This window comes from Lygodium microphyllum, chromosome 11 (assembly GCF_053477565.2).
Source record: "Lygodium microphyllum isolate KBCC chromosome 11, Lygodium_microphyllum_v1.1.10, whole genome shotgun sequence".
Classification (NCBI taxonomy): Eukaryota; Viridiplantae; Streptophyta; class Polypodiopsida; order Schizaeales; family Lygodiaceae; genus Lygodium; species Lygodium microphyllum.
Window position 1 is genome coordinate 36390632 of NC_141145.1, and position 15964 is coordinate 36406595.

Consider the following 15964-nt stretch of genomic DNA (forward strand, 5'->3'; position numbering starts at 1 on the left):
ACAAAGCTAGGGGTCTACTTCATAGGCCTAGGGATTCCCCCAAGCCTTAACTCCACACTAGCATATACTAAGGTGGTTTCACATGCTAATGCACACTAAGGTCTGTATACACATGGAGGTAGCTTCATAACTAACAAACCCCCCTTCAGATCATGGGTGATTGAAATCGTGACATGAAACATAAAGGAAAGCATAGGAATGCCTTTCCTCAAAAGTGGCAGTGTCTAATCCTGTACAAAAGATTGTGATAGGAGATATATATATTAGGAAGATATTTGTAATTGGAGCTATAACATGGCATGGTCTATTGACAAAATGAGGAACTTAAAGTTGAGCACGAATTAGAGGTGCATGTGTGTGGCTCAGAGGCTGATCTAAAGCTAGCATGGCTCAAAGGCACAATGCACATGAGTAGAGGTCCAAAACCTAAGTCTGCTTCTCAAGCTCAATGTAGAGGCCATGGGAACTAGTTACAAACCCCCTCTAAAAGAGAACTTCTTCAACAATCAAAAGAAAGGAAATACTAACTGAAAAGAACACAAATCATTTTGGATGAAAATCTGGGCAGAATACCCCACACATAATGTGTGATGGAAAGGTCTTAACACATGCATACACATGGCTAGTGATTAGTTTCAATCAATACTATATCACCTTTTTTTTTGAAACTTTGTACTTTCATTCACCATTTTCAAGAGAATGATCAAATGGCAACTATAGTGTTTTGTCTAAGGTCGAAGCAAGCTCATCCTTGTCATTGTCTTTGGTGAAAGAGGTGGCGGCTATGCAGTTGGCATGTTGTTTCTTTTGCTGCTTCCCTTTCTTTTTTATAGCATTGGTCAACCGTATGGCCAATATGCTTGAAGTGCACTTGGGTGGCTTGATTTAGTGTAGAAGGCATCGGGGATCAATTCAGTATCTTTGCTTCTCCATTCTTTGTCCATGAGCTCATTCCCTGTGCTGCATTGAGGGCTATACTAGTCTCTTTGAATTTATCATCTTTTGTGAGATTGTTAAGAAGGATGACCTTTTTGTCATCGTCCTCTAGATGAATTTTGAGTGTTGTGAGTTGTCGAAAGAGAAGAGTGAGGGTATCCAGATTTTGCAGCAGTCATGCGCTTCATGTACAGTCATCTTTCACCTGTGAGTCTTAATTTGAGTCAAACAAGGAAATCTGGAGCTTTGACATTGTGATTCTTTGTCATTTTGTTTGTTTAAGACACCTCAGATGGAGCTGGCACCAATGCATTTCATTTTTGGCATGGTGACCATTTTGGTTGGGTGGGCGGACTTGGGTGCCCACGTTTTTTTTCCTGGCCAATTCATATGGCAGTTATGGCCTCAGTTTGCCTACTTATAGTCAGCCTGCCCCCTCACTCCATTCATCCATCAAACCATCCTCCGTCATCATCATTTTCATCTCCTACCTCTGTCTGTCGCCTACACTAACAACTAGAGCTGCATGTAAAGATCAGTCATCATATCATTCAGTCTCAATCAAATTGCTCCTTTATTCTCTACGATCCTTCTATCTCTCTCTTCTCTCTATCACTTCATGTTCACTTTCCTTTCCACTCTGTACTCTCGCATGTTATCATAGTATCATTTGCCTTGGTGGAAGTTGGAGTCTACAAAGAGGAGCACCTATTTAAGATTCTACCAGCCGGACATAATCAACCAATTATGCAGCCCTTCCATTTTCATCAAATTTGAGCAGGGCGGGCTGTTTCTACTCCTTATCTGGCTGTGTATGGTGCTGGACAGCTATGAACAGCCTGCATTTTCAGTCAGGCTAGCCCTCTTTGTCTGCATTTTTGATTTGGCAGACCTTGCTGGTGCTGGGTGACAGGTATTTACAGCCAAGCGACCTTGCTGATATGCTGGGCACTTTTTTAGTGCTGATATCATCAACAACACTGCTGCGAGCTGCATTTCAGACAGAACAGTGTCCATCCGGGCTCACAGATCAGTGTACGGCCTGTTTTAAGGCTGTATTCTTTGTGTTAGCCCCTGTGCAACCTGCATTTGCAGAACATCCTTAGTTCCCCGCAGCACTTGGGCCCTCCAGCCTTGGATGCTTCCTGTTTTCCATGCTGCACATCAGATTTTGCTGCACTGTAAACACACAAAGCCCTTTTCTTGTTTTCTTTTCCAGGTTTCTTGAAGGACATCTTTGGTAGACCATGACGATAGGCAGGATGATGTGGATTGGGACCGTGAGGACCATCCAAGTGACAATCAACCATGAAGACTGGTGTTCCCAAACCCATGACTGTGAGGATCATTGTCCCAACTGCCGAGATTGACAGTGATTGTGACATGGATCATAGGACGGTGGACCATTGCCAGGTTCCTTCCCAGCCACCATCATATCATTCTCCCCCTTCTTAATAGTTCAGGGCTTCCAATCCCCGATTGGCTATTATTGCACTCCTTGTGCACATGCCTGTCCTATCATGTTAGCGGGGCTGCTACAGATCAGTGTTGATCCCTGTTTGCTGCTGATCTGTTTTGTTTGTCTGCTGCAATTAACATTCAGCCTGGGCGACCACTTTCTGAGGATCTTCAGCCTGTTTTCTGCCTCTGATCTGTACGTTTTGTTACAGAACAGTTTGTGATTGAGGTTTGTACTAATGTTCCAGGGCTGAGACAAGTCTTCTATCTGCTATATGGCAGCATTTAATGCTTCCTAACGTATGCAGGGCTGGGCAGCAGTATTTCGAGGCTGAATTTGTGTTTTGGTGGCTACAAACTCTTCTTGTGCATTTGTTGGTTGGACTGGTCTGTAATCTCATGTTTGATCTTTCCTGCCAGCAATCATTTTGTTTTGTGTGATTAGCTTTTGTCTTCACTGCTCAGCTTTAGAGAGGGTTCTTGTGTATTTGGTTTTTGTGTTCCAGACACCACACTCTGTTTACTATTGATCCATTATGTATATGCTTTCTCTACTGCTTGAACTTTTAAATTGTTGCTTTGGGTCTGAAGTCTTGACACACACATCACTCAAGATCCCTTTTCCTATTTCTTCTTCTATTTGTATCTACCTCATTATGCCTTCTAAGTCCTTCGGGTTCTACTACTGATGACAAGCATAAAGTCACTACTTATCTTCGAGTGTTCTATTGGAGACTGTGCATCAAAGGCCTCAGCTAGCTCCTTCTCTGTGAAGAGGTCTAGGAGGGAGCGTCCCATCTCCTCTGTGACAAGGGACGGAATGCAATCCCAGACCTGCTGTCTACAACGCTGTACTCTGGTTGAGACTGCCTCCTGCTGAAAAAGCTGTCTGTAGAAGTCAGTGGCAATCTCCATCACCTCATCTGGGCTAGAGCGAACCCTCCCGTACTGATCACAGAGGCTGCGAATCTGATCTCCTGAGGTGCGAGGCTGATGCACTTGAAAAAACTCCCTGCACATCGTGACCCTCTTCTGCGCCCAAAAGGCTGCTGAGGTACGGAAGGCGAACTCAGAGTGCTTGTCCTCAAGACCGGCAAGGGCTGCCCGTGCGTGCACCTCCTGCATGTGGAGAGCGGGATCCCCTAGTGCCTCCTGGAGTAGTCTCTGAGTGGCTGCTAGGTCTCGCTGGAGTGCTCTCTCCTCCTCCCAACTCTGCTGCCTGGCCTGTAGGGTTGCCTCTTGGCAGAGGTTCATCATCCTAGCAAAGAGAGGGAGCTGGTGCCCACTGCTGGTGATTCTCGACCTGAGTCTTGTACTATCTTGTGTGTAGGTATATTTCCCAAGCATATCTCTTTTGAGTTCTTTTGTTGTTTGCAATAATATTCTTCTTTACAGTGTTTCTCTTTCTTTTTGTGTTTACAGAGTCTATTACAGCAGATTCTCACACTTTCATCATTGCACCCTATTCTGACACTATCGTCTCTATTCACATTAGAAAAGTTGGATGGGACAAACTACCCTCTTATGTTTGTGCAAATTTGAGTGCATCCTCCACAATTTTGACCTTTGGGATTTCGTGATAGCCCCAATTTCCCAACCTACTGTGGATTCCCATGTTGGATAGACAGAAAACAAACTATTTCAGAGTAGCTAGGTGTAGGGGATGGAGACAGAGGAGCATTATATGTAGATGCTCTGCCTATTTTGAGATATGAGGCCACTGCCATTGCTTCTTCCAAGAGGGGTCTGGTCCACTATGTCAAGTTATGACATTCCCTGACCAGAGATGCTTGAGACTCTTCCTTGTGGAGATATGTAGGCATCAAAAGTGCACTTACTCAGCCCTAGGCAGGGGTAGCATTAGGTATGCATGATATAAGCAGACCTTAGGAACTTCTTCAAGATCACAACACCACCAAACCACTAGGACTGGCTTGAGCACGTCCACAGGACCACAATGGCTTTTGGGTTAGTTAACATGTTGCTTTTGTTTACCCATGAACAATTAAAATTATCTTGCAAGGCAAACTTCCAAGGATCCTTTAACACTATGATATGAATAGCATTGTGAAATTTCAGTGTAAGGAACTGCCACAGTAATTCTAATGTATGAATAAATTTTTGTTTCATTCATTCAGAGACTGAATATTAGGGTTCATCTGCTTTCAAATCCCAGATAAGTGTTCTTCACATTTCGGTGGCATTATCAGTACATCAAACATTCCTGAGAGCAACAGAGTGACTGTACAAGCAGATACTGATTTGGTCTGGACAATAGAGCTACAGCAACTCTATGATCAACTTCGAAACACTATTGCTTTAAAGTCAAAGGCCCCTGGAGATTCATGATGAGATGCAGCTCTCCCATGCACTTTACCATTGGATTAGCAGCAATGTATAGCCTTTTTACATTCCAAGTAAGTGTTCAAGACATGCATAATTGAGCTGCAAGTCATATACATTGAGTCTAAATACCTCCGCCCTTTGTTTTGTAGGTGTTTACAGAGATCTGTTACATTTGATAGATCTGCCGAGACAACCTTTGTTGTAATCTTATGGAGGAGGAAACGTGTATTTAGTGTTGTGACAATGCAATTTGGCAGGAGCTTGGCTTGAAGAATACCATTAACCTAGAAAGGTGTCATATTTAATCTCTAAATCTCAAACACCTCATGCCCCACCATAAACAAAAGCAGAAAACTAACAGTGCATGCATGCACATTCATGTATATCTGAGCATTCTTTTAACATTCAATATGAGTGCAACGATATTGTGCTTGTTCCCATGTATGGGTAATTATATGCCTTGCAGAATATGGCCTGCATGGTATATTCTTGAGTGGCCAGAATTGGGCACAATAGGGATTTTCTATTGCCTGTCATGCGTGGACATATGTTAGCCAAATTAATGCAATTCATAGTTCCAGTTCTCAAAGGTAAAATCATAACATATTTGAAGTCGCAGTTTTTATAGTACTCGTGAGAGTGAACAATGATCCTGTGATGGGAGAATTGGACATCCACCTTTGTGCAATTCTGGAAGTTTACTAGTCCTCCCACCTTAAGTGGGCAAGTATGAACCTTCTGGAAAGTTTTAATAGTAAGCATATGCGCATTTGATGGGTTTTATTGGCTTTACTGGGAATTTGGGAGGTGGCCAGCTCATTTCTGGCTGGCTCAATTGTCTCAGGCCTTGTTCTTTGGCCTTTTTTTTTCCTGAAAAAAGGTGTGGCATCCTTGGCCTATATATACATGCCTCCTCTCCAACCTCCATCGTCACATCTTGCACACCTGCATCCTGTGGAGAGAGGGAGATTGGAGGCACTCGGGTGGTCAGCCATAGCCCGTGTGGCTGGTATCTCATCCTCGCATAGTACCACACAACCAAGTTCTTGGTCCTGATGCGACCTTTCTGCCACTGCGACTGTCATTCCGGATCTTCCACAGGCGGCATGGTAATGCAAAATGTACAATATATTATCATGGAAAATGTAAATAAATCAGGCACCTTAAAGTAATGCATCAAGGCCATTGCCTAAAAACGAGACTTATTAAGCTTCTTATAAAACAATCTAAAGATCCAACACATTTTTTTTCTCTTTTCCACTTGATGTCCATTGATTAGTAGCATCCTGCATAGACAATCCTGTACTTACTTCATGCTCATATTCAGCCTGAATACCCAACAAACCAATTTTCTCTTCAAATTGTAGCAATGCATTAGTGGTATCACCAAGAAACTGATGCTTCCTTTTAATTATGTCAATGATCTCATCATGAAATTTTTGCTTGACCACTTATGGGCAAGTCTCTATCCAGCCTCTATGGGCATACATTCAGCCTCTATGGCCAAGCATCATTTGCTGTTCTCAACACCAAGGTCATCCCTATCCAAGCTCTTATTCATCCTTCCATCTCATGAAACGGCCCAATGTTTCCTTTTCATTGCATCTCATGCTGATTGCTTAATAAAAATGTATTCCATGTATACTTTGGGGTTGAGGAAAAAGGTAGATGCTAGGTGAGGCGGTAAGTCAAAAGAGAGGCAACCCTTCCTTACCACCTAAGACCTTGAAGGGGTTCATAACCTGGTATCAAACACTCCATGATTAGCTAGGTTTACTCACATTTCATTACACCCAAGGGTCCTCAAGCTAGGTGCATCTAGTGGCTTTTGGATGTCATCTACATTATCAGTAGGAGCATTGTCTTCTTCAGTACCAAAATCCTATCAACAAGTATATCACCCTTATCAACATTAGTTTTACATCAGTAGTAGCATTGCTCCTCCATCAAAGCTTCTTCAACAATTGTCCTAGCATTTCACATTTATCTTTGATATGGGTGTCATAGGACATACACTTGTCTCAGATAGGGGATAATGCTAATAGCAAATGTGTATGAAAATGTCAAAGGTAATTAAAGTGCAAGTACCATCATTATTTTTAAAAGGATATTATTTTTTGGAGCTTCCTTTTATATTTTTAGATACATGTATTATATTTATAATTCATGGATCACATTTTCATGGTTGTATTATTTTGTAAGAGCCCGAGCTTACTTCCATGCACATTGTATTGTCTCCCATAGTTGTATTTCTTGCACCTACAAATGTTGTGTAGATTGTGCACATGAAAATGCAATTAGAATAGTGTAGGCTAGGTCTATAAAATCAAAGTTGTTTACTAATTGGGATCTCACCTACTCTAGTGACAGTGTAGCTAAGTTTTTGCATTTTGAAATGTGCCACAGCACAATTACCCTCAAAACATTCAGTATTCTCATAAGAGAGTTGTTAGCCCCTACATACTATTTGGATAATGTAGTCTTCATTGACACATAATTAGTTAGATTGGCATAAACTTAAGCCAAGCTTTGACTTCCTCCAAACTAACTTAGCTTATGGACAATCCCAAAACAAATACATTGAAGTGTCTTCTCCACTCTTGCACCATATAAAAAATGATGAGACCTTCAATATCTTTGCTATCCAATGCTTTACAGGAAACTTATTAAATATTAGCCTCCATAGGAATGTGTTAAGCGTACTGGATTGTGTGGGCTTCCAAACTCTTTTGACCTACTTTATCCATGTGGCTATTCACATTGGAAATCTCTTGCACCTAGCAACCCAAGCTTGCATAGCAACTTCAGTGAAGGGTCCAAACAGATCCCTTTCCTTTCTACATTACCAAAGTTTCTTCCCACTATGGGTCAAGAGATTCTTGGCAAGATGCAACATTCTAGGTGTGGGGGAGGTTGTCCATGGTTTTTTAATCCAGCTTGTTATGTGACAAAGCCACTCAAGTTCCTTGTCATTCAGCCTAAAATGTTGTTTCACCCATGTTAGGTCTTTCCAAGTGTCTGTCCTCCTCGGATCACATATATCAATCCTTGTTCTCATACGTTTGAGATGGATGGCCTTAAAGAGTTGCCATTCTCACTTATCAACATTGGGGTGTGTCAAAGGCATATGGGAAAAGCGGAAGAAAGAGATCCCCTTTGTTGCTCATCTCTCAAGGCCAATATGTTTCCTTGAGGATGTTATCCTAGGCCTTAACTAGTCCTTGGGCCACTTATGATTGTTCAATCTTCACTGTGAGTCCATTGCCCCAACACACATTGGGCTAGATGCCTCCACTTGTGGTTGCCTTCTCAAGCAAATACTTCATTAGCAACACTCAATACTTCAATACCATGGATTTTTCTAAATATTCCAAAGCACAATCTATTCGACGTTCCAAAAAGGGGTTCTAGATCAAGGCCTCCATCTGACTTGTTTGTGGTGGTGAGGGTAGTCTAGGAGATTTGTGTTATGGTTCTCTTCTTATCTTGAGACCAAAGAAAATTCCTTAAAACTATCTCAATTTACTCCCATGAGCATTTGATAAAGGGGAGTATTGAACCAACAAAGACAATAATGGAAGTCAAAACAATCTTCATGACTATCATTCCACCAAATCTAAGTTGAGATTTAAGCCATTGAGCAATCTTTCCTTTAATCTTCCTTGGAAACCAAAACATTGTTGTTTGATGAATATACTGGACCTAAGAGACAATCTAAGTACTCAACAGTATCCACAAATTCCTTCCCAACTTTGACAAGACTTGCATTGTCGTTGGAAAAAAATTGAGCCACAAATTCTCCACCATCAAGCATGGGGAGGCCCTTTATGGTCCTAGATCTGCAATCCATTTGTCTATCTTCCTCAACAACAAATCCGTGATGAAGGGGAAGACTAGGGGGGCAAGGGGATAGCCTTGTCATATTGATCTTTTCAAGGGAGTTAGAGAGGACATGAGATCATTGATCGTAATTGTGGTTGAGGTGTTGCTAAAAAGGGCTCCCAACATCATAATAAAAAGAGGTCCAAAGACAAACACTTGAAGTTTTGAGATGATCAAGCACCAACTAACTTGATTGTATACTTTGTTGAGATCCATGTTAATGAGGACAAAGTTAGTCAACAAACTTGAAGCACCCTCAATTGAAAAGATAAAATTTAAGATGTCATGCTGAATACTGCAACCAAATACGAAGTTGAGTTTTTGGGGATGGACAATCCTTGATAGCAAATACTTTACTATTAAGGTAAGTGGCCTCACCAAATTTTTTTAAGGAGAACGACAACATGGTAAGTGGAAACCCATGAGATATCTTGCTTCTGTCAATATCTTTAGGGAAAATCTTGATTATACCCCTATTGAATTCCTCTAAGAGGACCTTGGATTTATGCACCCAATTCAGCATTTCTTGGAAGAGCTTGGGGGGAGACCGTCAAGTTTGACAAACTAGCCATGTTTCATAGAGTCAAGGGCAATTTTGATGTCCTCGATAGTAAAGGGCTTCTCAAGAAACATGGCCTCTTTAGAGGGAATGGGTGATGCAACCTCCTAGAAGAAATCTTGCACTCTAGCTTCATAGTCTACCACCTCATGCAACTCTCTATTAACAATGGCAATTAGATGTTCCTTAAGGACTTTTGTGATCCCTTTGTTGTCAATAACCCAATTGCCATGCTAGTCTTCAACATAGACTATTGTCTCCTTCTTATGCTTGTTCTTGAGAGCATTAAAGAATAGGGTGGTGGGTTCATCGTGCCAAGGAGCTTCCAATTGCCCTTCATTTGTACCCTTGTAGCCATAGCATGATCCTCCTCTTACTTCATATACTATTCCACACAAGCTACTGTGAGATTTGGTAATTGGGATTGCATTTCAAAACTATCGATAAGTAGTATGGGAATGTGAAGCCAAGTTCCGATCCTTCCATTTGGTTATAGCAAACTATTGAATTCTTGTGATGCTTCATCGTCTTAGTGATAGCACACAAGTATTAATGCCAGCTATACTCACATGTTACCAATGGATCCCTAGCTTTGCACCATTCTCTTTTTCCAAGGTCCATGAATTGTTGATCCTAAAAAAAGGACATGTTGAATTTCAAGGGTGGGGAACAAGTACAAGTTTGGCCCTCAGAGCACCATTCTAAATGACCAGTAAGATTGGAAGATGGTTAGAGGAAGTTTCCTTACTTAGCATTCTCACCTTACCCTCACCCCTAAGACACCATGCATCCATGTTGGCATAGATCCCATCTAGTCTGCATGCCCTCCAAGTATCACCAGCATGCCTATTGTGCCAAGGATAGTTGGACGCTCCATTTCTATCCCAGAGAGATAAAGCTAGGTTTTGCAAGTCATGTGCCCTTTCCTTGTCATTCCAAGCTTTTTTTTCAACTATGAGTATGCACTTGCCTCCATGTGAACGATCTTTCATTATACATACCATGCTTTAGTTCCCTGCAAGCATGGTAGGGCTATTGGTTGTTCCCTGTTGAGGGTCTATAGCTCTACTCTCCTTACAAAGACATCTAGGGTGCAAGTGGAAAATATAATGAGCTCCTCTCCCACTAGGGAAAATTTGGACTAAAAAAGGGCCCTTTAGCTTAAGATTTAATGACTCTCCTAATAATGGCAAGAGATGACCAATGGGAGACAATTGGTGTGCACATTTTATCCACTCCCTTTTATACCTTGGATCCACCAGAAGCAGGCTTATCCCCCTACTCCACTTTACTATTACATTTGACAAGATGATTCTCATGGTAGGTGGGTCCCACATGGCATCCAAAAAGGGAGGGACATTTTTTCTTTTTTCCCTCATTTTCCTCTAAAAACTCATTTGTATTAGAATGATGAAGCTCACAAGTAATTTCTTATATTCCCAACTATGTACATTGACCATGTATTCCATAAATTTTAGATCAAAAAATTAGTTTATGCCACCTTAGATAACTTTATGATCTTCTCCATTGTATCACAAAAGAAAATGGATATAAAATAGCATATTTTGCTTCATTAATGCTAATCATGTTCCCTATATTCAAACCAACCTTCCTTGAGGGCTTTAGCTTTAGATAACTTTGTTACATAGTCAATATATACCAAGATATACCTGTTCATCTTCTTTTTGGTAGGAGGATCAATGGGCTCTACAAAGTTGATACACCATTTCTCAAATTGATCCTCCTACCAAATTTCCAAATTGGTGTAACCCCTTTATGTGACATCCATTGGAATCTTTTTCTAGATGTCACATCAAGGGGTCACAACAATTTGGAATTTTTTGAAATATGAAGAATTCCATAGTGTACTATAAATGTCACATCAAGGGGTCACATTAATTTGGAAATCCTTTGAACTATGAAGAATCTCATAATGTACTATAGATCAATAGAAAGAGCTTGAAGAGTACATTCTAAATATCTAAGGTCTAACAAATTTGGAGTTCATTTACAAAAATTTTATCGTGGCCCCATTGTTTAGAAGAGAGAGTGAGTAAACCTCTTAAAAAACCCATTTTTAGTCCAAATTTTTCCTAATCATAGTACTTTATATTTGTCTAATGACAATACTTTATATTTGTCTTTCTTATATAGTGTACCACCTAGTAGAGTGTAGGGGATTGATTCTAGTAATTACTTCTTTTTCTCTCTCCTAGAGAGTCTGAGAGAGTATTGTACTTTGTAGCTAAAAGATTGGTAATATAGGTATATCATGGAGTCAAAGTCCCAACTAGGAATAGGGAAGCATCAAGAAGATCTAGATCATCCTACTCCTCTTTTTCACCTTGAGGGATTTGTGAGAGATGATCAACAAGTATATGGGAGCGGTCAAGATTGTTACAAATTAAAAATAAAACCCTTGGAAAAGAATTAATCACTACATTATATGGCCTTTCATATCTACTTGGTTCACAAGGAATGGCACGGCTTCATAATCCATATAAAACTTAAAATAGATTGACAAAAGGTAATGCCAAAACTTCTCCAATGCAAACACCATGCGTTGCATAGTAAATCGACCAATCCAACTTAGAATATTCTTTTTTGATAGAGGACTACACTTAGCCCTTCCATAGGGGTGTCATTATGCACATGGGACTCCATCCAATCTAGAAACTTGAGGACGGGTGCTTCAATCAAGCATTGTTTCATGGTATTAAGGGCTTATTCATATTCAGGAGTGCATACAAATTTTACATCATTCCTTGAGAGCTTATGCAAAGGTACTACCTTTGCTATAAAATGAGCAATGAACTTTTTGTAATAGCCCATGTGGCCTAAGAATCATCTATACTTCTTCAAGTTGGTGGGTGTGGTCAAGGTTGTAATCTTCTTTGTCTTAGCGAAATCTATTGCTATCCCTTGTTGTGTAGAAATGATGTGGCCTAGAAGCACTCTTGAGGAGACTCTAAAATGCATTTTTTGGGGTTGAGAGAGATCCCATACTCCCTCAATGAACTCATGCAAATAATTTTGAACCACTAGAAGATAGCTAGGGTATTGCATAGACCAAACGGCTTTACACTATATACATAGGTTTTCCATTTTGTGATAAAGGTTGTCTTTGATTGATCTTCTTCTATAATTTGTACTTGATTGTATTCAATAAATCCATCCAGCAAGGTGTGCAACTCATGTCCTACAACTATATCCAATAACTTATATGTACAAAGAATGGGAAAATGTATTATTCAACCTAGGAGTCTAGATCTTGCTTTTGATTTGAATTTCGTAATGCCTATAACCCTTTTTGTCTAGTTTGAGTGTTCGTACAAGAGAATTGAAAGATCTTGATGCAAAGAGCAAGGTAACACAAGAAAGAGATGAGATTTTCTTAGTCCTAAACCTATGCACACCATAGGGAAAAAAGGCTCATATATGCACTGCATTGCACAATGTTTCTACGCATAGCACTACTGCTTCTTATACCCCAACTGATCAACTATATCCATGTCATTGGGACAATACACTTAGTTGCACCTTTTTCTTGCATTGCATGGAATGAGACCCAATACGGCTATACTTAGTAACCCTAGATGCATGAGCACAAGAGCTTGCACTATCAATTGAGCACACACCTTTTTGCACTACACATTGGGAAACTCTTTTACTAGTTAAGTATCCTAGATTGATAGAGAAAGGGGTTGGTGGGCTAAGGGCCATGTGAGGTCAACATCGACTGTGAGAAGGGTATCCTATTATACTGAATCAATTTAGAGTTGTTGTAAGTGTGGGGGGTAGAGTGGAGTTCTATCCAATTATGAGGGGTGAGGATTTGGAGTGGATCAACATTGAGTGCAATATAGGCACAACTCCTTTAATGCATTTATATTTATTGTGTAAGCATCATGTTCTTGACTTGCATGCCATGATTTTCATTACATCTCTTGACTAAACATCAAATGCTATGAAAATTGTGGGGCTTGCTGCTTTGATGGCAAAATCAGGCTTGTATATTCCAGAATAGCAGATCCAGTGTATCTTCCCTCATTTTCCTTTTGCTTCTTTGGCATCCTTTGGTTTTCTTGATCTTCTTGGTTTTCTTTGTCTTCATGCTCTTTTCCTTTGTTGTGCTTTTTATCCCCTTTGTTGACGCATGGTACTTCTCTTTTCACTTTAGTCTTCTTGACATGATCTTTGTGCTTGCATGGCTTTGACTTGTTGACAAGCTCTTTTTGGAATTCATGACATATTTATTGGGATAAAAAGGTTTGGGATACATGATTTTTGGAAATTTATTTGGCTGAATGGATAGACAAGAATTTATAGGATCTGACGTGCCATAGAATTTGACATTGGGCTTTTGTGCATAGTGCAAGAAAATCATTTCTAATGTAGGAAGGTCTTATTACCGATTGGTGATTTTTGCTCAATGGCAATGTTTGATCCCTTTTACAAAATGCTTTGACAAATATTGGAATGGATGCGCAGTGCTAGTGTCAATAGACTCTCGATGACATAGATGCTCAATGAGTTTTTGCAAGCAATTGTTTTAAAAAAAAGCACTTTTCATGTGTGTACAAACAAGATGTAAAGCGATGTTAGTGAGCTGTAGAATGATTTAATCAAGAAGTGTACACACAAGAGAAAAATCAATTTGAGTGTGTATGAAAGCAAATAGAAATGATTGGTGTGAAGAGGCTTTAGTGATAATGATTTTCGAACCTTAGATAAAATAAAAGGAAAGGATAATGAGAGTAAATGTGATGATTTCAAACAGGTTGAGAATTTGGCAGCGGCTGTGGAGAAGGCTCCTCCAACACCAAGCAATGATCTTTAGAGCTTCAGATTCTCTCTTCTTTGTTGCGCTCGCCGCTGATGCAGTGCATGCGGCCGTCCTCCACCTAGACTTTGATCTCCTCTTTCTTGAGCCCTGGCAGGTCGGCCTGGAAGTTGTGAGCCTCGGGCGTCTCCTTCCATTCCACCTATATATTGGCCATCGTGGAAGCCTTGTGTGCCGGCTGCTGCCGGGACGGCTCGTTGTCCAAAAATTGGAGGGCCTAGTCGAGTCACTTCAGAGTTTGAATTCTCTCGTCAATGATTTTAACCAAGTCAAGGAGGTTGCCTTAAGTTCCATCTCCTATACTTTGAGGTTGAGAAGGTGAAGCTTTAGAAGGAGAAGAATGAAAGAGGGACGGACAAATTGTAGAGCTTGCAGAGAAGAAGAAACCACACCACTAGCTACCTAGCTTAGCCATGGCTCTTACACCATATTGAGAATCACGAACCTAGAACTAGATGAGCTATGGTGGATGCAAATCAAACACACAATACATGATCAGAATGAGAAATTGTAACTCAAGTGAATTAGGTTCCAAGATAGATTAGCTTGGACTCATAAACACAATCTTGAGTGAAATGAGTGTCAAGTATATGCCTTTATACCTTTTTGGATAGTACCATTGTACCTCATTGTGCTTATGGGATTTTGTCATCTCTTCCTAGAGCATACATCTTTGTCATATCTCTCATACAAAGCCACTTATGGGAAAGCCTCTTTTGGGCACACAACCAGCCTCTATGGGCATACATATCAAGCATCATTTTCTATTCTCAACAAGATATACACAAAAGGAAGTTGGAGAGGATTTTGATTGAAACTTACTCAATAAATAACTTACATATACATGCTCGTTTGGCCTTCAAATATATTGGGATAGAGCTTCCCTACATTTGACTATTGGAATGGAGTATTGTTTGTTAAGGCCAAATGAAAAGTACTCAACATAGGCATTAAGTCTTGGGATCATTGACTTCTTTTTTAGCTTTGTAACTTGTTTCTCACCAACTTTTGGTATTAAATAAAAGCTCCTAATCCTTGTTTAATAAAGGCTCCTAGTCTTTCTATCCTTTGGTGTTATCTATTCCACACATTCAAATGTTAAGACAATCTCATCATTGGTTGGGCTTTCACCTTGGCATATGAGTTTCCATCCCCTACTAAACATATTATCATTAGTATCTTACTGCAATTTTTCCACATCATAAACGTTAGGGAGGAGCTAATTGAATTTTCCAATGGTGACATCAAGGCAAGATCTTAATTAGTAGTGCTTGCAAAAGAAACTTTCTTTGCTTGTTCAATATTATCCCAACTTAGCTCATTGCCCAGATTTAGGACAAACAAGTGAGGTTTGTTGAGAAAATCACTAGAAGGACTAAATATGTCAATTTACCAATAGTTTGTCAAGATTGTGGGAGAGAAGGAAGGAGTCTGACTTGTAGCTTTCTTGCTTGCACAATGGGGGAATACATACAAGGGTGGAGGCTGAAAACAGTTTTCCTCTTCTTAGTTGTGTAAGCCAAAAGAACTCTAGTACAAAGAAATAGAAGAACCCTATATATGGGTCTCAAACCAAACTCAACTAACTAAGGTGGCATACTAACTGAGCCACGAACTAGAGTAGATAAGGATAGCTATCATGTAGCTATTATTCATGGGCGGTGTACCAACCGCATCTACAACTGACAAGTCGGTGACATAAATGCACAACGGTCACCCTGGCATATCACGAGTGGAGCTCGATATCTCAACACTCCCCCTCAAGCTCAATCCCAAATCCTGCACACCAAGCAGGTCTCTGAACTTGCGCAGCTTCTCTGCGCCCAATGCCTTCGTAAATATGTCAGCTACCTGATCCTCTGTGCTGACATAAACTAGATCAATAAGACCTAGTAAAACCCTCTCTCGCACATAGTGATAATGCACCTCAATGTGCTTTG

At 40.3% G+C, this 15964-nt stretch overlaps 1 protein-coding gene across 3 annotated transcripts in view; it reads left to right on the forward strand.

Annotated features, from left to right (window-relative positions):
* LOC148028706 (thiamine pyrophosphokinase 1-like) overlaps positions 1–5459 on the forward strand; it is a 98645-nt gene extending 93186 nt beyond the window's left edge. The window contains exons 7-8 of one of the 3 annotated variants that reach the window (XR_015692318.1): positions 4571–4811; positions 4890–5452. Coding sequence is in view for 1 of the 3 variants with exons in the window: in XM_087687492.1 (XP_087543618.1) it covers positions 4571–4743 (173 nt within the window). In the remaining 2 variants the exon portion in view is untranslated. Of the gene's footprint in view, positions 1–4570; positions 4812–4889 lie in introns of all 3 variants that reach the window. The other 2 variants (XR_015692317.1, XM_087687492.1) reach the window with 2 other exon arrangements.
* Positions 5460–15964: the final 10505 nt, after the last annotated feature.